General features: G+C 43.3%; 1 protein-coding gene across 1 annotated transcript in view; it reads right to left on the reverse strand.

The window, feature by feature from the left end:
• GLB1 (galactosidase beta 1) overlaps positions 1-19,637 on the reverse strand; it is a 100,935-nt gene that overhangs the window by 15,190 nt on the left and 66,108 nt on the right. Inside the window, exons 11-15 of the mRNA XM_043886598.1 lie at positions 15,467-15,541; positions 13,158-13,247; positions 10,333-10,446; positions 7,345-7,476; positions 5,213-5,467 (exon numbers count right to left, since the gene is read on the reverse strand). Of these exons, the coding sequence (XP_043742533.1) occupies positions 5,213-5,467; positions 7,345-7,476; positions 10,333-10,446; positions 13,158-13,247; positions 15,467-15,541 (666 nt within the window). The remainder of the gene's footprint in view (positions 1-5,212; positions 5,468-7,344; positions 7,477-10,332; positions 10,447-13,157; positions 13,248-15,466; positions 15,542-19,637) is intronic.

Raw genomic sequence — 19,637 nt, forward strand, 5'->3', positions numbered from 1 at the left:
CCATCATGTTCCCTGACCTCCTTAACATGGTCAAATGCCCAATTGTCAGCTTCCATATCTCTTAGCATCCATTGCATCTGCAATTTTATCAATTTAATTTGAACAATGATATGATTTGGGTATGCCAGACTTTAAGTTCCATGAGAGCCAGAGGGCTTCCCTTGTGGCTCAGATGGTAAAGAATCTGCCTGCAATGCAGGAGACCTGGGTTTGATCCCTCGGTTGGGAAGATCCCCCGAAGAAGGGAATGGCAACCCACTCCAGTATTCTTGCCTGGAGAATCCCATGGAGAAGACCCTGGTGGTCTACAGTCTGTGGGGTCACAGAGTTGGACACAACTGAGTGACTAGCACACACCCAGACTTTTAAGTTCCAAGACAGCAAGAACCATATCCTGTTCTCTTCATTTTTGGATCCTTAGTGCCTGGCACAAAGTTTGGGCACATAGTAGTGAAAAGGAGCAGGACCCTATAGTCCTTCCCCCCACCATGTTCCCTGCCTGCCTTTTGTCTGTAGAAAACCTTTAGCCAAAGGATAAGTTTAATCAGAGAACTGAGAAAATACAGAAGCAAAGGAAAACAATCAAATAGGATAAAATAATAATAACTTAAGTCAGTAAGCAAAGTTAAGGATCTTTAGTTTCTTTTCAAGGACTTTAGATAATATTCGAGTCATATCCTTGGAGCTGTCTTGTAGATACTGAAACCTGTAGATACAGGTGGAAGAAGTTAACTACATGAAGACCAGACTGTAGCCATGACATAAGGTGCCACAATTCCAAGAACTGGCCCCAGGGAAATGGGAGCAAATTGACCCCGGATCTGAAGATTAATTGTACTTAAAATAATCAAGATGGCACTGGTCAGGGACTTCTTGGCGGCCCAGTGGTTAGGACTCCACACTTCCACTACAGGGAACCCATGCTCAATCGCTGGTCAGGGAACTAAGATCCCAAAAGCTGTGCAGTGCAGCAAAACAAACACCCAAAATGCTGCATGATCAATTTCAAGGTGACTGTGAGAGCTGACTGTAGCCCCCTCCCTAATACCTGTACAACCCTGAAGATCCCCTTTAAAAGCTCTTGCTCACTGCTTGTCAGTGGGAGGAGGATAAGTTGGCCTTTGGACAGGAGTCTGCCCTCCCTTTGGTTGCATACATCTGAAAAAAAGCCAACTTTCCTTTCCACTGACCTTGCCTCTTATTGGGCTTGAGCTCCGAGCACCTGGACCCACTTTCGCTAACAGATTTTGATGCAACGTGAGACTGAGCTCTCGCGATACCTGCCTGCTGGGGGTTTTCCTGAAAGGAAGCCGCCACCATGAAGACGCGCCAGGAAGGCTTCAAGGAGCCATTGCTCATGGCTCTCAGGCCCTGGGAGGTTTGGGGGACATTCCTACCAGCTGCCGAAACCATTTGTTTCGGGGATCCTCCCTGTTTCTTCCCTGGTCGGCACTGGCCGCCAACATGTGCTTTCTTGGTGGAACGGAAGGACGCCTCAGGACGAGTTGAGGAGCTCCCAGACCCAGTAAGTCCACGGGTGTGCACCCAGATAACTTCTCTTTTGAGCTTGAAGTGCTATTTGGGCATTTTTGCCAACTGGTTCTGATGTATGTATGATGTTGAGGACTGTTTGTGTTGGAAAGTGTTTCTTTGGGACTCCATATCCGTCATCCTTTCAGGGGATTTATGACAGTTCTTTCTTCTGGTGTGTGAGTGTGTATTCTGTTTGTGTGATTGGTATTCTTGTCTTTTGTAAAGTGGAAAATTCAGGTTCAATTCATTAGAAAGATTTTAGCTATGAAACTATGACTACAGAAAAAAAAAATTTTTTTGAACACTGGGTGGCCACCAAGTGTTCTTCAAACTCCAAAAAAATTGGTTATGATGACAGTCATTTATTTTTGCATATGCAGTTAGAGAAAACATACTTTTTTTTTTTTTTTTCCCTTCACAATTCTGACCCTGAGAGAAACAAAAATATGCTTAGGAGAAAGCTTGAAGTTAACTCTTGTCCTTGATATACAAACACAGCTCACAATGAGACTTCAGACTTGGGTTATTCAGTACAATTTTAAACAAAAAGAGAAAAGGAAAGAGGGCTTAGGTTTAAACACAATAAATGCATATTATTAAATACACATATTGTACCACATTAAAGAGAAATTGTGCTATGAAAAAAATGTATGTTTTTAGAGGTTATGGAATATGTTCTTAAGTTTGCCAATCAGAAATGCTGGTATAACAGTTCAACTACTTGTTTCTTGGTTTTGTTAAGGCTTTAAAAGGGTTGAAAATTGTAATATGTAAAAACGATAAGGGATACATTTTAGTATATAAAGCAAGTAGGATATGTGTTGTCTGCCAGAGAAAATATAAAGGATGGAGATTTTGTTTTTTTTTCCTTTGGCCCCACCGTGTGGCATGCGGGATCTTAGTTTTCACCAAGGACCAACCCTGTGCCCCTGCAGTGGAAGCTCGAAGTCCTAACCACTGCACCTCCAGGGAATTCCCTGGAGATATTTTTGTTGAAGGATAAAAGGAGAATAACTTTTGGGTGGGAAAAAATTAGTGAGAAACTAAAATGGATATAGAAAGTATCCTTTTTTGTAAAGAAAAACAAAGTACTATGAGAAAGGAATTTTGGACACTTAAGATTGATTAAAATTAGATTGAATTTAATAAGGTAAATGAATTTTAATGGTAAGCTGATACAGGGCAGCAATTTGGTTTTCTCTCTGTTACGAGACCATTTTTTGGAATATTGTGCTGCTTTTGATAACAGATTATAAGTTTCTTTATCTAGGTAACTTTGAGTTTTCCAGAGGGCCCCTGAGGAATCTCAGAGAAAAATACTGTTAAGAAATTGACAGAATTCTAATGGAAAGCTGTTGTGTTTCTTCTAATCATACTTTTGACCCCAATGTTCAGAATGGAAAAAATTGTTTAATGAAGTTATCACAGAGTATAACTACTCATGATGTGTATCATTGCTGCCTTTAAGTTTACTACTTAAAACACATGTATAATGTGTAAAGATTGGGTATAATCAATAAAATGTATGACCTATAAAATGCTTCCCTGTCAGCATACTTTGCTATGCTTGTTATGTTTAATTAATTTTCTCCCAGTGTGGATGACTAGATAAATATATAAACAAGAAGTCGGCCTAGCACCGACGGACATTAATGGATCCAGAGCAGGCAAAAACTGAGCCACTCTGGCAACAGTGGAAAAACATGTTGATTATCAGTGCTTTTTATGGGAAGATTTACAATTGAAAGGGGAAAATGGTAGAAGAAGTTTTCACATAATGAGGTATGGGGGTCATTCTGGCTTATACATGATTTAATTTGAACTTTAGGCTAACCAGGGCTTCCCTGGTGTCTCAGATGGTAAAGAATCCACCTGCAATGTGGGAGACCTGGGTTCGATCCCTGGGTGGGAGGATCTCTTGGGGAAGGAAATGGCAGCCCACTCCAGTATTCCAAATAGCCGGCTTATGGCCTATTAGATATACATTGTACATCTGCTTTAACCCTTAAGAAGAAAATACATTCAGGGAATAATTCAAAGATGCATTTTGATTTTTATCCTCATCCGTAATATGTCTGCTAATTTTTAAGCATTTATCCAGGTGCTGTGACAAGACAATCAGACAGAGGTCATGTTTTCACTATACAAAATACTGATGCTAAACTTGAGACTTGAGATTATTTCCAACTCTGTGTCCATTCCCCAAATTAGGCAGGACTGCACCCCATTTCAGCAAAAAGGAACCAGAGAAGTCAGCACCCCACTGCCTCAAAGAATTGGGGAATACTGGAAGAGAAATGGAACTAAAACCAAGTTCCTCTGCCAACTTTATTATTAACTTTATTCTCTATTCAAAACTTTTATTCCGTTTCTTGCTCTGTATCTGTCTCTCCTTAATCTTGAAGAGTGTCAAAAAGGGGTGGATTGAAAGGGAACAAGACCCTATGGTCCCCAACCCCACACGTCCTCTGCCTGCCTTTTGTCTGTAGAAAACTTTAACCAGTTTAATCAGAGAATTGGGACAATACAGAAGCAAAGGAAAACAATCAAACAGGACAAAATGATAATGGTTTAGCCAGTAAGCAAAGTTAAAGACCTTTAGTTTCTTCTCAATGGTTATAGGTAGTATTCTGAGCCACATCCTTGGAGCTGTGCTGTAGACACTGAAACTCCCACCAGATGGAAGAATTTAATTACATGAGGACCAGACTGCAGCCATGACATAAGGCGCCACAATTCTGAGAACTGGCCCCAGGGAAATGGGAACAAACCGACCCTGGAGCTGAAGATTAACTGTACTTAAGACAATCAAGATGACACTGCTCAGACCACTGCATGACCAATTTCAAGAGGACTGTCAGAGCTGACTGTGCTGTTTCTGCATGTAGCTCCTCCCTCCACCTAGAAAAGCTCTTGCCCACTGATTGTCAGTGGTGGGGGAGTCGGCCTGTGGACAGGACTCTGCCCTCCCCCAGTGTTGCCAGCCTCTGAAATAAATAAAGCAAACTTGCCTTTCCAGCAACCTGACCTCTTTATTGGCTTTAGGGTGGCGAGCAGCTGGACCCAGTCTCAGTAACAGAAACCACTAAAATATTTGTTGAATGAATAACTTGAGTCATGATAAGGTCGTCTAGGATGAAAATAGGACTTGAAGTAGAGAAGACAATGGTGAAAGAATAAAGGAGAATGAACAGGCAGTAAAGTGGCCAGGGGGAAGCTGAGGATCCCACAGACAGGGGTGGATGCACCCCGGGCATGGGAGCATCCCCATACAGAGGTGGGGTGGTCTGGAGAGTATAGAGTTAGGTGTGAACAAGAGAAAACAGACTTCCCAGAGATCTGCCCCTTTGCCTGGGTCAGATTTTCTTCAGTATGAACAAGAAATGCTCTTCCTAGTCAGTTTTCAAAGAAGGTATGATTTTTCTTAGGGGAAGGAGGAAGTTGCTAAAGAAAGTTGTCAATGAAAATGGGCTAGATGGTGTACCTTCAGGCTGACCACAGCATTTTTGAAGATCTGCTATGGCCCTGCTCCTGAGAAATGGATAAATTTCCACAGAAAACCCTCCACTCCCCTGAGTCTCATGCAGCACACCGTTAGCAGTCTTTTTGATGCTGTGTCAGACACAGAAAAGAAGACATCTGAGGCCTAAATGCAAATACTTTCCATGAAGACACATACCTTGGTCCATCCAGGAAACTGGATGAAGGTGTCCTGAGGCAAGTCTGAGATCCCGCTGGGAATAGTGAAGTTACCCACATAAAAGGTCGGGAGTGTGTAGGTAGGTGGGCTGTGTGCACGGGCTTTAGTGTGGTAGCCGCTGTCACGGCCATCCCAGGTCCCCAGGTGACTGCGTACTGCGTCCTCCATGTCCAGCGGGAAGATCTCCCAGTCGGTGAGGATTTCGGAATCAAGGGTCAGGTTAGAAACAAGACCCTGTAGAAGAGAAACAGAGTGATGAGCTGGCGGGTAAAGATGGGGGTGGAGAGAGGCTTCACGTGACTCTGTGTTCCAGCCCTGAATTCCTGGGAAAAGCACACTGGGATATGAAACACCAACAGCACATGAAACTCAAACTGTGTGTACATCAGAGTGACACAGATCTGGCTCGAGGCCAGAGCTTTAGACCCCAAATCCCCAGTCTTCAGTGTTTGGTTCAGAGACATGGCCAGAAGAGAGGAAATGATGGTTTTGAGGATGGGAGAGTGAATGGAGGTGGGGGGAGAATGCAAAGGAACACTTGGCCCACTGTGAAAGGATAGAAGGGTCTGTGACAATGATGGGGAGCCTGAGACCCACATTCTGAAGTGCTCTATTTGTCCGGTGGGGGCAAGGGCTTGGGGTGTCCGTGGCACCAGACACTGCATGGAAGCCTTTGTCCATGGCTCATCTGGCTTCCTCTTCACAGCCTTTCATGAGGGGAACTTTTTCATCCCAGTGGGATCCCACATTTGTTCTCCGACACCTCTCAATACCATGCCTCAGTGGCTCAATCAGTAATTCAATAAGCGTTAACCACACAGCTGTGTGCCAGGCTCTTTGCTGGGTCCTGGGGACCAAGACACTTCCCAAGAGTCCCTGTCACTCTGTGGGTCAGTGTGGCCTATGATAGCCAAGCAGGACGGCCATTAATTAGTCTGACCACAGGACGGTAACAGGGACATTTCTTTTATACTGGAGACAAAAGTGGCCCCTGCATGACTGTTCTCTACGAGTGTCACTGCTTTGCTTCAGAGAGGCCACCAGGAGGGTCAGGAGATAGCCCCAGACACCTGTCCTGTCGTGGGTGTTGCCGTCATTCCTGAGGTGCAGCCTTCCCTCCTCTAGCACGTGGTGAGCTACCCGAGAGGCAGCCTGTATCTCAACATCCTTGCCTTCCCCCAAAAGCACCGCATGGAGCACACACACACAGTATGAGCATAACAAACATTTACTGAACAGTGCTCTCAAAATGTACATCAGAAAAACATATTTGGACTAGACGCCTAGGCACAGACTAACCAAGAGAGGTGAGAGCAGTGCGCAGAGGGAAAGGCTTTCTAAAATTCAAGAGTTTGTCCACACCCAGAAAACAGCAGAACAAATGCTAAGTTGGCTTTGTTAGCAAAGGAGTGCCTTTTGCAGGCTCGGTGGGTTTTTTAAGCAAAGGAAAAGCATGGTGCGGTGGCTTCCTCCTCCTGTTTCTTGCTAAAGGATGACTGAACTCAAATGCAAGGGTTCTGTTTGCAAAGCTCAACTTTCTCATCATCTACAGAGGAAAACAGATCTTCAAAATAACCCAACTTCTAGGTTGCAAAACAAATCAGGTAAATTTACTCATCAAATTTGGCAAAGGGGGGGGTGGGCTTTTAAAAATTACTTCTATGTGGATTCCCTGGTGGTACAGTGGATATGAATCAGCCTGCCAGTGCCGGGGACACGGGTTCAATCCCTGGTCCAGGAAGATTCCACAAGCCTCGGAGCAACCAAGCCCATGAGCCACGACTTCTGGAGCCCCTGTACTCTAGAGCCCACAAGCTGCAACTACTGAAGCTCATAATTCTTAGAGCCTGTGGCTCCACCAACAAGAGAAGCCACCGCAACGAGAAGCCCATGCGCTGCAACAAGAGCGTTGTCCCAACTAGAGAAAGCCTGTGCGCAGCAGCAAAGGCCCAGCACAACCAAAACAGAAAATTACTTCTATGTGAACAGGGCTGGAAGGAAAGAGTGTATGCAGGAGAGTCTTTATGTGGATTTACAGAAACTTCCCCAGTGACTTAGGCACAGTTCTGTCACCCTTTGAGTCTTACTCCCAACAGGGAGGCTGGGCCTACCTTGAAATCGTTGATAGACGGGCCATAGTTCACACGCCCCATATTCTCCACCAGGAGGTCCAAGGTGGCTCCAGCTTTCCCTGTTATGTTCAGGGTGAGCACAGATTCTCGTTCAAGGACTCCCTGGGCGACCTGTGAGTTCAATACCAGATGAGAATTAACCAGGGTGGGAGGGTCAGCAGAGGCAGCCTGCTCAGTCAGTTCCACACTCATTTTCCTACCCTGAAGTGTCAGCAGACTTGGGACAGAAATGCTCTGATGGCTCCTTTGCCCAAGTCCTCAGCCAGATGCCCAGGCTCCTGCAACCACTGCGTTCTACATAGGTGGATTGCCAGACTCAGCTCCCAGCAGGGAAGGGCTGAGGCTGATTTCCTTAGCTCTGGGATATTTTCCTGTATGTCTATTTCAATTTTTTTTAATTTTGTATTTATTATTATTTAAATGTTATTCATTAATTTTTAATTTTTGGCCATGCCTCAGAGTACACAAGATCTTAGTTCCCCAGCCAGGCATTAAACCTGCACTCCTTGCAGTGGAGTCACAGAGTATTAAACACTGAACTTCCAGGGAAGTCCCTTAGTTTTTAAATTTAATTTTTATTTTATATTGGGGTATAGTTGATTTACAATGTGTTCATTACAGGTGTACAGCTAAGTGGTCCAGTTATATGTATACATATCAATATATGAATTCTTTTTCAGATTCCTTTCCCATATAGGTTATTACAGAGTACTGAGTAGGCTGTGCATCTATATTTAATAGGGGATGGAGGCAGAAATTCCAGGGGAAGATTTCTAATACAGGAATGTCTTCGTGTGCTCATAGCAAAAAAAAGGTAGTAATAAAAAATAGCTTTTAAACAGCATGGAGACGGGACAAAATAAGACAAACGAGATAAAATCAGAGAGTTAGGTGGAGTAGTTTTACTTCAAAATACCTGATATGATACATTAACCACAAAGATGAAATAATAGAATGAGGGGAAATAGCAGGTATTTTAGCAGCAACATATTCCTAACTTTTTAAAATGCAAGATTCTTTAAAAAAAAAAAAAAAAAAGACTGTAAATCACTAAAATAACCCTCAAATTGGAATTTTAGAAATCGTTGCCATCAGTATACATACTCATAGTATTTTAGACATTTGCTGCCACTCAAATTAAAACCACTCATGACAAGAGAATGGAAATATTTTCATTTAAAATTGTCTCTCACCTGAAACTACCACAACATTGTTAACTGGCTAGACCCCAATACAAAGTAAAAAGTTTGGGAGACATGGGAGATTGCTGTGGAGAAATAGAAGAAGCAGAGATACAAAGTAAAAAGTTTGGGAGACATGGGAGATTGCTGTGGAGAAATAGAAGAAGCAGAGAACTAGTTCTGATACTTACTTGAATAACCTTGGGTGAATCAGTTCACTTCTCTGACCCTCAATTTCTTTCCTTTTGTGTTGTTTTTGAAGCATAGTCGATTTACAATGTTGTGTTAGCTTAAGGTGTCCAGCAAAGTGATTTCATTTTACATATTCTTTTCCATTATAGGTTATTGTAAGATATTGAATATAGTTCCCTGTGCTATAGAGTAGGACCTTGTTTGCCCATTTCATCTATTAAAATCACTTCATCCTTTTTAAGAAAAATTAAAAAAAAATTTTTTTTTCTCAACAAACTTTCTTGGTTAGGAAAAATCTTTCACGTGTTTATTTCACATGATTGTTTCAGTGAGAGGAATGGAAATCCTATAACTTTATGTTTACTTTGTATGAAACCAAAGCGTTTGTATCTCTTAGCTCTAATTATCATGAACAGCCCTTCAGAATATAACTTCTCATGTAGGATGAAGACCCTAAGTTAAATGACTCATCTGGTGTGTACGAAACAGACCCTGCCATCCAGGAGCAAAGAAGACATGAATGACACGCAGTGTCAGTCAAAGGGGATGGCCCTGGACTAGGGGGGTGGCCAGGAAGTTCGGACGGATGAGGGGGTGTATACCTCAGGTGGGTGGCATGCAGGTGAGGCTACATCAGCCAGCAAGGGGAACAGCTCAGGAGCATCGCGAGGAGGGTGGAGGCTGAGGATGGGAAGGCAGCAATGGCCCTGACTGTCATGTTACTGAGGTAGGAGATAGATGGGCCCTTGGGTTGGACATCTGGTGTTTGTCAAGTGGGGTCAAACTGAAGACACTCCGAGGACAAAGCTAGTGGCAGAAGCCGACCTCTGCTGAAGAGAAGAGATAAGGTGGCCACTCTTGAGGTCAGGGAGAACCTCCCTGTCAGTACCTGTAAAGGCAGGCTCCTTGGGGGCCACAACATGCCCCACCATGACAAGTGAGGACGTGCACCCAGAGGCCTCTGCAGTGGGATCCATTTTAGCAAAAAGTTAGCATGCATGTTGGGGAAGGCCCGAGGACAGGTCAAGTGTGAAAAATGAAACAATAATCACCTCTTTACTACACCCCTCATTCAGGACACCTGCTGTCCTCTCCAGGTGTGTATTTCTGCCTCGCTTCAGTCTTCTATTTGTGTTTGTTTGTTTATTTTTGTATTTTGGTCCTGCTGTGTGGCATGCAAGACAGTTCCTGGATCAGGGCTCAGACCCAGGCCCTGGCAGTGAAATGCTGACTCCTAACCACCAGGCAACCAGGGAACTTGGATAAACATGCTGTTTCTCTGTGTGCTGTCCCACTTGCTGTGCTATGTCCCTAAGAATAAATTTGCTACCTGTTTTTACAGTTTTTGCCCCCTTGAAACATTCTTGCTTTCAAACAGGGGAAAGAGCCAGGAGAACTTTGCCCGTAGCCCCTGGTGGCCTAGCGGCTAAGATTTCTGCTTTTCATCCAGGCTACCCAGGTCCAGTTCCTGTGCAAGGAATAAGATCTCTCCTCAGGACTGCTTACTGCTGTCTCTCTGAGATCATTACCAAGTGCAACCCACAACTCTCCTCCCCCGTAGGGGCCGATACACAAGTTCAGAGAGAATTCTTACCCCATTCACAGAGACATAGGCCCGGTCATGGACGCCATTGGATGGTGAAGAGAGGGGTGTAGGGTTGCTGCAGTCTTCAGGGAGTGTTGTTCGGTACAGCACAAATCCAAAGTACTGGTTAGAGAAGGATGCACAAAAAAGACATCACTCTTGCAGTTCATCTTAGGAGAACTGGGTCACCCTCCATTTGCGTGAAAGCAATGTTTCTAAAACTACAAGAATGAAATGCTTCCCCAGCCTCGGCAAATATTCTGTCTGAAAGAAGAGAACTGGCTTCAGTTTTCAGATCACAGAATAACCATCACAGCAGCAAACTGCAAGGAAGCCTGGAGGCCTTTGTCAAACATCCCCTCCCCTCCCACAAGAAGGAACCAGACTCTGGAACACATTAGGTGATGTGCCAGAATCACCTGGGCGGGGGGGGTCCCGTCACAGATCAAAAGGTTACTGCTGTTGTTACCTCAAACCAAAACCAAAGACAACAAAAACAAACGGTAAACAGCAACAGAGTGCTCCGTAAAACATTCTCCAGCTTCTTGGGCTAAATCTGCTCTAACATACAAAACAAGAGTCAATCAGAAACTATTTCAAGTGGAGGCGAAGGGGAAACAGGCGGCGAGAGACAGATGGAGGTGGGGGTGAAATGTGTCTCTAAATGTGCCTCAGAAAGTACTTTGAGATGCTGGGACCCCTGGTCGGAAAGGAAGCCTCCAAACACCAGCCTGGGTGAATGGCTTCCTGGGTAGTCATTAGCTGGGAGAGCTGGACAAATCAAGTCATACAGGAGAATCCAAATGGAAACCCAGCAGAAAACAAAGTTTCCCACTCCTCAGCCCTGAATGCAAGAAAGTGCAGCCCAGCAAAGGGGAGAGGTGATATGCAGGAGCGGAAGGAAAACACTAACCCATGTTCCTGTGTTGCAGGAAAGTGCTGAACTCAAGAAATGCCACTGTCATCACCCAAACCTTCAAGCACAAGGATGCCTCCCTTCCAGACCCCCAAATCCCCATCTCTTGTTTCTTTTTTTCTTTTGAATGGAGCAGAGTGGTGAGTCCTAGCTCAGAGACTCGGGGTTTCCAGGAGGGGAGCAGAAGGTGAGATGCTCCCTGCAATGGCAAAGTAGAGGACTCCAGGGATGGGGCGGATGGGGGAGGCAGCTGCAAGGGTACCAAAGCTGCACCCCATGCCCTGCATCTGTGCCCGCCGAGAGGTTTGCTGGAAGTAAATCTACGGCCTGTCCCAGATCTGAAGCAGTCAGGGCCCAGGAGCCACGCCTCATCTGAGAGCACTGCCTTGGCCAAAGGTGAGACAGCAGAAAGGGTCTGAGAGAAAGCAAGGACACTAACCTGGGATCCACTTCCCAGCTTCCCACTGCTCTGAGTTGTGTCTTACTTGATGCCCTCCGACCCTACTCGGAGAGGACAGGTAGATGGAGACATGGATGTACAACCAGTGTGTGTTAGAGCCAGAGAAAGAACACTACCCAACGCTCTTAAAAAAGCGACGGGGAGCTGAATTAAGCACTTTTATTTATCACAAAGCAGTACTGCTGGAGTGAAATCACAAACATAACAACAGTAACTGGAAGCAAAATAAGCTAAAGCAAGATCAAATGTGCTATTATTATATCACCCTCCAGAAGGTGATCTCCTCAGACAGTCAGAAAGGAGCCCCTAGATAATTTTCCATTTCAAAACCCAGAGCTGAGATCTTAACTAAGTGATCAAACAGAACGCTGAACTAAAGGCACCAAGTGATCCTACGACAGTACCCCGAGAAGAACACACCACTGCTGTTGTGCATGCGCCAAAAATGTTTCACTGAATCTAACCAGTGAGGCGTGGGCTACAAAACTCAGAAACTGTCTGAACTCTTCAGACATGACCATGTCACTAGAGAGAGAGGGAAAACAGACTCAGGAACTGTTGCAGATGAAAGCAGACTAAATGCATTGTGTGATCATGGACTGGCAACTGGACTGAAAAGAGATAAGCTAAAAAGGACATTACTGGAATAAACTGGGATACCTGATTGCAGAATGTATATTAGATAATAGGACTGTATCCCTGCGAGATTTCTTAAGGGTGATCATTATTTGTGATCATGTAGGATAATGTCCTTCTTAAAAATATATGCTCTAATATTTAAGAGTGGAAGTGTCATGATGTTGACAACTACCTCAAATGCTTAAAAAAAAAACAAAAAGCAGCTGATTCTGAACCATACACACGAGAAAGAGAACGCAAATGAAGCAGCTGTTAACACTTGATGGATCTAGGTTAAAGCTCTATGGGTGCTGCACTATTCTTGCAAGTTTTCTAACATAAAAAGTTGGGGAAATTTTACAATAAAGATGGAGCTGTGCCTGGAGATTACACACACACACACACAACCATGCACTCTGTTCTTTTTCTCTGCAAAGGCAGGAAAAAGAATCTCTAATAACCTAATTAATCTATCAAGAACACAGTCCCTATATCTTGGAACTGAGAACAAACAACTGTCTTTTTTTGAGTAATAAAACAGTGGTTTTACTCTGATACCTAATCAGATGAATTATATCAGACTTATACTCCATGTATAACCTGCAGAGAATTGTGCTAAAGCAGGTTATTACCTGTCTGATAAGAAATGGGGGTGGGGAGAACAGGAAAGGTCAGCCACTTGCAGCAGGCAGAGCTAGAGCCTGGAGGTCCGAGGTGACTTCACGTGGTGTCTGATGTATCTGCCTACCATTTTGGTCCCTGTGTTCAGAACAGGCAGTGTAGAAAGCACGTATTTTTGAGGGTAGAAAAAAGGTTAAAGCATTACCTCTGAAGCCCTACCTGTTTCACATCGATGAATGTCAAGGGATAAACACTTTTTATGGGTCCAGAGGGACACAGGATATTGAGAGCATCCTCCACTGTCTTTAACTGAAAAGAAACAAAAACAGCATTCACTCACTGTCACCCCTCACTTAATCACAGTAGAAATAATGTCATCATCAGAGACAGCAGATTTGACCAAGCCCCTAAATAAAATGAAATGGTTTGAATTCCACCCAGGGCTGTCCCACAGTCACCTTCAATCAGTTCTATCCAGTCCCTAACTCTGGATGAAAAATAACAGATGACATTGTAAAAAGAGTTTCAAACATACCTATTCACAATCACAACCTCCTGTATAGAAAAGGCCCATAAGATGCATGAAAACCAAGACTCTGTAAAGCCTTCCCACCACCTCCAAGTAAAGCAGCCCCAACTGTGCCCTCCTCTGAGCTTGTCAGCAGCACATTGCCCACGCATGTATCACCTCCCACTTGTTTACCCCACTGCACTCCTTGTGGACCATCAGCTTCTTTTTTTTTTTTTTTCCAGTACTTTATTTCTGTACGTGCTCACCGCCAATGTCCAGCATATAGTAGACACCCAATTAACACTTTTTATATTCAGCCTAAATGACTGTGTTTTCTTGTAGCCCATGATGTTTACTCTGATGCACAGAACAACCCTGGGTGCCTCGCCAAACTCTCGGAGAGACCTCCCTGTACCCACACACCTCACTGAGTCCTCACAAAACCGGGCAAGGAAGGCAATACTGTCCCTTGTTAGGGAGGAGGGACTGGGGACTCAGAGGAGTCCACTGGAGTCACGGCCCAGACGGGATTTGTAGTTAGGTTTGGCTTCAAACCCAGGGCTTTCCCCAACATGAAACTGGTTAGGAATTTTATAAACGCTTTTTAGGGCTACCTCACCGATAGGTAGCATGGAAGAAAAAAAAAACCCACTCGGACAACTCAAGGAGCTCATGGTGAAAGCTTTTATCCTATATAACTATGATCTACATAAACATCATTCACTATTTTAAAAAATTAATTATTCATTTATTTGGCTGCACTGGGTCTTAGTTGCAGCATGTGGGATCTAGTTCCCTGACCAGGGATCAAACCTTGGGCCCCCCACATTGGAAGCATAGAGTCTTAGACACTGGACCACAAGGGAACTCCCAAACTTTACAGTTTTATGTCAATTTGCTGTCTTCAATTGTATATATTTAGTTTCTGGTCTCACAATTCTTCCTGGTAAACAGAATGTGCTTTGGTACTAAGGTGGCTTTGTTTTAGCAATACTGTTTAAAACATTTGCAGTTATTTTCTGTTGCATAAAAATAAACTTTTCACAGCTTAAAAAGACACAAACCAAACTCTTCCTTAAGTAGCAGTAGCAATGAACGAGTAGAAGGTACTCCCTTTACAAATGTGATTAAAGTCTGATTAATCTAAAGCAAGATTCCTATCAGGCAGAGAAACCGCATTCTTTGTAGAATGTAACACACATATCTGACACTAGGTGGAAAATGTTACAAGAGCTCAACCAAACATCAAAGGGCTTCACGAGTGGAAACATTATACAATCATGTTTGGCATTTTGCTTAAAGATAAAAACTTATGATGCTATTTTAGCATATCAAGATTCTTAAGAAACGTGTAATTTTTTTTTCTTGTTAGTTAACCCAGGTAGGAGTTAGGGATTATCAGAGGGGAAAACCTGAAGATGGTCAAAACAAATTGCCTTGGGCTTACGTCACTCCTGACTATCAAATGAAGCCTCTCCTCTTTTTCTCTTTCCCTAGAAGAAAAAGTTCTTCGCTAATATTTATGAATCATTTCTAGCTTTCCCACTCGATGTCCCAATTACCATACAAGCCACAAGCCATGAGGACATGATTTTTCTTTTTTTCCTGAAGACGTGGTTTTGAGATGGAGGGGAGTGTATCATTTAGAGTTAATGTTTGTGGCTTTTGAGAACTCCTTTTAGAAAGGGAGAATTACAGAAATGAATGTCACTAGCCATAACAATAAGGTTGCCTGTTATTCCTGCAAGGGTTCCTAACACTGGTTTTGACACTGATGATGGAAACAAAATGATCTACGAATGCCCGCTCACACCTGATGCACTCACCCTGTCAGCATCACACACGGCATTTCACGGCCTGTGTCCCCGTTTTCCCAGAAACATCACCCACCCCATCAGTCTCACAGAAAACAAGTTCACAAAAAAATAAGGAACCGATTGCCGGCCTAACACTTTGACTCATGACTGCTGAATTCCACTTCCTTACTCTCAATGTTTCTGTCAGTTTTTTTTCTTACCTTTTTCAGAGCAACTTTTCCATATGCAAACTTTGGTGTGGATGGGGGGATAGGACCTTCCGGTATTTTTGCAAACTATAAACCACAGTGGAAAAAAGAAAAGAAAAACGGCTGTTAAACTCTCAGAAACACATCTCTACAATTCATGTTTCAAAAGAATGATCAAAGGTTCAAACAGTGCCAGTGATTTTTGGAAAGGCAAAGGAACCAAAAACTCCCTCCAAAACAGAATTCTAAGCATGCGTCTGTGTATGTCTGTGCTTTAAGCTCCAGGAATCATTCAAATAATTATAGAACAAAACACCTGAAAACAGAAAGTGGAAACAAGTAGACTAACATGACATTGTAAATCAACTATCAGTTCAGTTCATTCGCTCAGTGGTGTCTGACTCTTTGCGACCCCATGGACTGCAGCACGCCACGCCTCCATGTCCATCACCAACTCCTAGAGCTTACTCAAACTCATGTCCATTGAGTCGGTGATGCCATCCAACCACCTAATCCTCTGTTGTCCCCTTCTCCTCCCGCCTTCATTCTTTCCCAGCATCAGGGTCTTTTCCAATGAGTCAGCTCTTCACCTCAGGTGGCCAAAGTATTGGAGTTTCAGCTTCAGCGTCAGTCCTTCCAATGAATATTCAGGACTGATCTCCTTTAGGATGGACTGGTTGGATCTCCTTGCAGTCCAAGGGATTCTCAAGAGTCTTCTTCAACACCACAGTTCAAAAGCATCAATTCCTCGGCTCTCAGCTTTCTTTATGGTCCAGTTCTCACATCCATCTATGACTACTGGAAAAACCATAGCTTTAACTAGATAGATCTTTGTTGGCAAAGTAATATCTCTGCCTTTTAATATGCTAAGTTGGTCATAACTTTTCTTCCAAGGAGCAAGCATCTTAATTTCATGGCTGCAGTCACCATCTGCAGTGATTTTGCAGCCCCCCAAAATAAAGTCTGTCACTCTTTTCATTGCTTCCCCATCTATTTGCCATGAAGTGATGGGACCAGATGCCATGATCTTAGTTTTCTGAATGTTGAGTTTTAAGCCAACACTTTCACTCTCCTCTTTCACTTTCATCAAGAGGCTCTTTAGTTCTTCGATTTCTCCATAAGGGTGGTGTCACATCCTGGAATGCGAAGTTAAGTGGGCCTTAGGAAGCATCACTACAAACAAAGCTAGTGGAGGTGATGGAATTCCAGTTGAGCTGGAATTCCTAAAAGATGCTGCTGCAAAAGTGCTGCACGCAATATGCCAATGAATTTGGAAAACTCAGCAGTGGCCAAAGGACGGGAAAAGGTCAGTTTTCATTCCAATCCCAAAGAAAGGCAAGGCCAAAGAATGCTCAAACTACTGCACAATTGCACTTGTCTCACACACTAGCAAAGTAATGCTCAAAATTCTCCAAGCCAGGCTTCAACAGTACGTGAACTGTGAACTTGCAGATGTTCAAGCTGGATTTAGAAAAGGCAAAGGAACCAGAGCTCAAATTGCTAACATCCATTGGAACATCAAAAAAGCAAGTGAGTTCCAGAAAAACAACTACTTCTGCTTTATTGACTATGCCAAAGCCTTTGACTGTGTGGATCACAACAAACTGTGGAAAATTCTTCAAGAGATGGGAATACCAGACCACCTGACCTGAGAAATCTGTATGCAGGTCAGGAAGCAACAGTTAGAACTGGACACAGAACAGACTGGTTCCAAATCGGGAAAGGAGTACGTCAAGGCTGTATATTGTCACCCTGCTTATTTAACTTATATGCAGAGTACATCATGAGAAACGCAGGGCTGGATGAGGCAAAAGGTAGAATCAAGACTGCCAGGAGAAATAAACTATACACCAATGAAAAAAATTTTTAAATGCTACCATTAAAAACAACGACAACGGGGGCTTCCCTCGTGGTCCAGTGGTAAGGAATCTGCCTGCCAATGCAGGAGACAATGGGTTTGATCCCTGTGGTCTGGGAGGGTCCCACATGTCGCAAAGCAAACAAGCCCATGCACCCCAGGTATTTGAGCCAGTGCTCTAGAGCCCAGGAGCCACAACTACTGAACCCACGTGCTGCAACTACTGAGGACCATGCTCCCGAGAACAAGTCTCCGTGAGAGAAGCCCACATACCACAACTACAGGATCGCCCCTGCTCTAGAGAAAAGCCCATGCAGCAAAGAGGATCCAGCACAGCCAAAAATAGATAAGATTATTTTTAAAAACAACGACAAAAACTGAGACCTGAATTAGGAAGGGGGTGAAACAAAAAAGCAAAAGCAAGTAGAGAGGATGAAAGTGGCAGCAGAAGACTGGGGTGGGGAGGGGAAAAAAAAGGTACATGGCAAAACTGACTCTGAAGGGAGGGAGTCTACGGTAGGAAAAGATGCTGTTTGCAAATTAAATCTTATGCGTAGATTAAAGTTTGTGTCAATGTTAAATTTGCTGTGGTTATATAAGAGCATATTCTTGCCTATTCTTAAACAATATACACTGAAGTATGTAGGGGTCAAGGGTCTTGATGTCTAAAACCCTCCAGAGGTTTAGAGAACGTATGGGCTCGGCGAGGGGCAGATGGTGATACAACTGTAGTGAAATATTCACACGGGTGAATCTGGGTGTAGAATACACAAGTGTTTGTCCTGCTATTCTTATTCTTGAAACATTTCTGTAAGTTTGAAATTATTTTTAAATAAAAACAAAACCTTATTAAATACATACACACATAATTTATATTAATGTCAGAAGATATGGGTGTAATTCCCAGGTCTTAAAAAAAGTCTATGTCCATCTGGAATCTCCAAGTATTAATAGGTTGTATTATGATCTGTCAGGGCTCTTAGCTCTTTCCTTCTTTCCCCGCCTGCCCCCCACCCCCTGCTGCCTCTCAGCTTCCCTTTTTAAAAGTAATTTTAAAAAGCATAGTAAAAAGCAGTGGTTTCCTGCAATATTCTTTTAGTTCTGTTCTTCAGAGGAAACCATTTTAAAATCATTTCACTGTTTCGATTTTTGCTTCTTTTAGTCTCTAAATTTATCTGCTACTTCTTGTTTGAGCAACTTAAAGCATGATCATTTATTTCTTTAATACATGGGATTTAGCTCAGTTGTGCTCTTCAGATATCACCCTTTCTTGCCAAAGTGGTTACGTCACCATTTTTACTTTCTCTACTGGTTATCTTTGTAGCTTTAAATAATACCCTATACCTTTATTTCTTAGTTCTTACAGACTAGGACACTATCCGTTGTCTCCACACATTTAAAGATAAGGCTGTCTGCATCCTTCCCCTTAGCTCTCCTCTCCACTCTCATCTCCAAACCATCAGCTGTGCTTTTTACAATGTCAAGGTTAAAAGTCTATCCTATAGTCACAAGTCCTCCCTTCAAGTGTGCATTGACATTAAATTAAAAATTAATCACTTGTGCTCACATTATTACAATTATATAAATATTGCTCTCTGCACAGCTAAATGGTGGATATGTATCAGGATGGCATATTCTCTCTCCTTGCAGACGTTATTTTTCTTTTCTCTTCCCTAGGGTTTCTAATTGCCTTTCTTTTTTCCTCTCTGCTGTTCGGTTAACATGGTGGTTAGATGGTTCCAAACTTCCAAAGACAGTATCAAGTTTCTTCCAACACTCTTTTCTCTCCTAGAAAACTTCCTACTGGGACTCTCAGTCTTCTGCTCCAAGGGTTGAGAGTCCATGATTATTTTAGAAAAACTTTCGTATTTCCTTTATTTATGGCCCTGCTGCACCGCTGGTGGGATCCCCATTCCCTGACAGGGATCAAACTCATGCTCCCTGCATCGGGAGTGTGGAGTCTTAACTGCCTGACCATCAGGAAAGTCCCCAGGCTTTATCATTATTCTGGCTTTTCCCTCCTGTTTCTAGAATCTCGTGATTTCATTTCACTAGAGCAATCTCAAGTAACTTCCTAAGAACTGGTACATGGGAGGGAAACTTCCTGAATCTTTGCATGTCTGAGTATGTCATATTTAGTTAGCAATTTGAATAGGTATAGAATTCTATGTTGAAATTTCATCTTCAGGACTTCCCTGGTGGTCCAGAGGCTAAGACTCCCAATGCAGGGGCCCCAGGTTCAATCCGTAGCCAGGGAACCAGATCCCACATGCCTCAACTAAGAGTTTACATGCTGCAACTAAGACCCAATGCAGCCAAATAAAT

This window comes from Cervus elaphus, chromosome 24 (genome assembly GCF_910594005.1).
Source record: "Cervus elaphus chromosome 24, mCerEla1.1, whole genome shotgun sequence".
NCBI classification, from domain to species: Eukaryota; Metazoa; Chordata; class Mammalia; order Artiodactyla; family Cervidae; genus Cervus; species Cervus elaphus.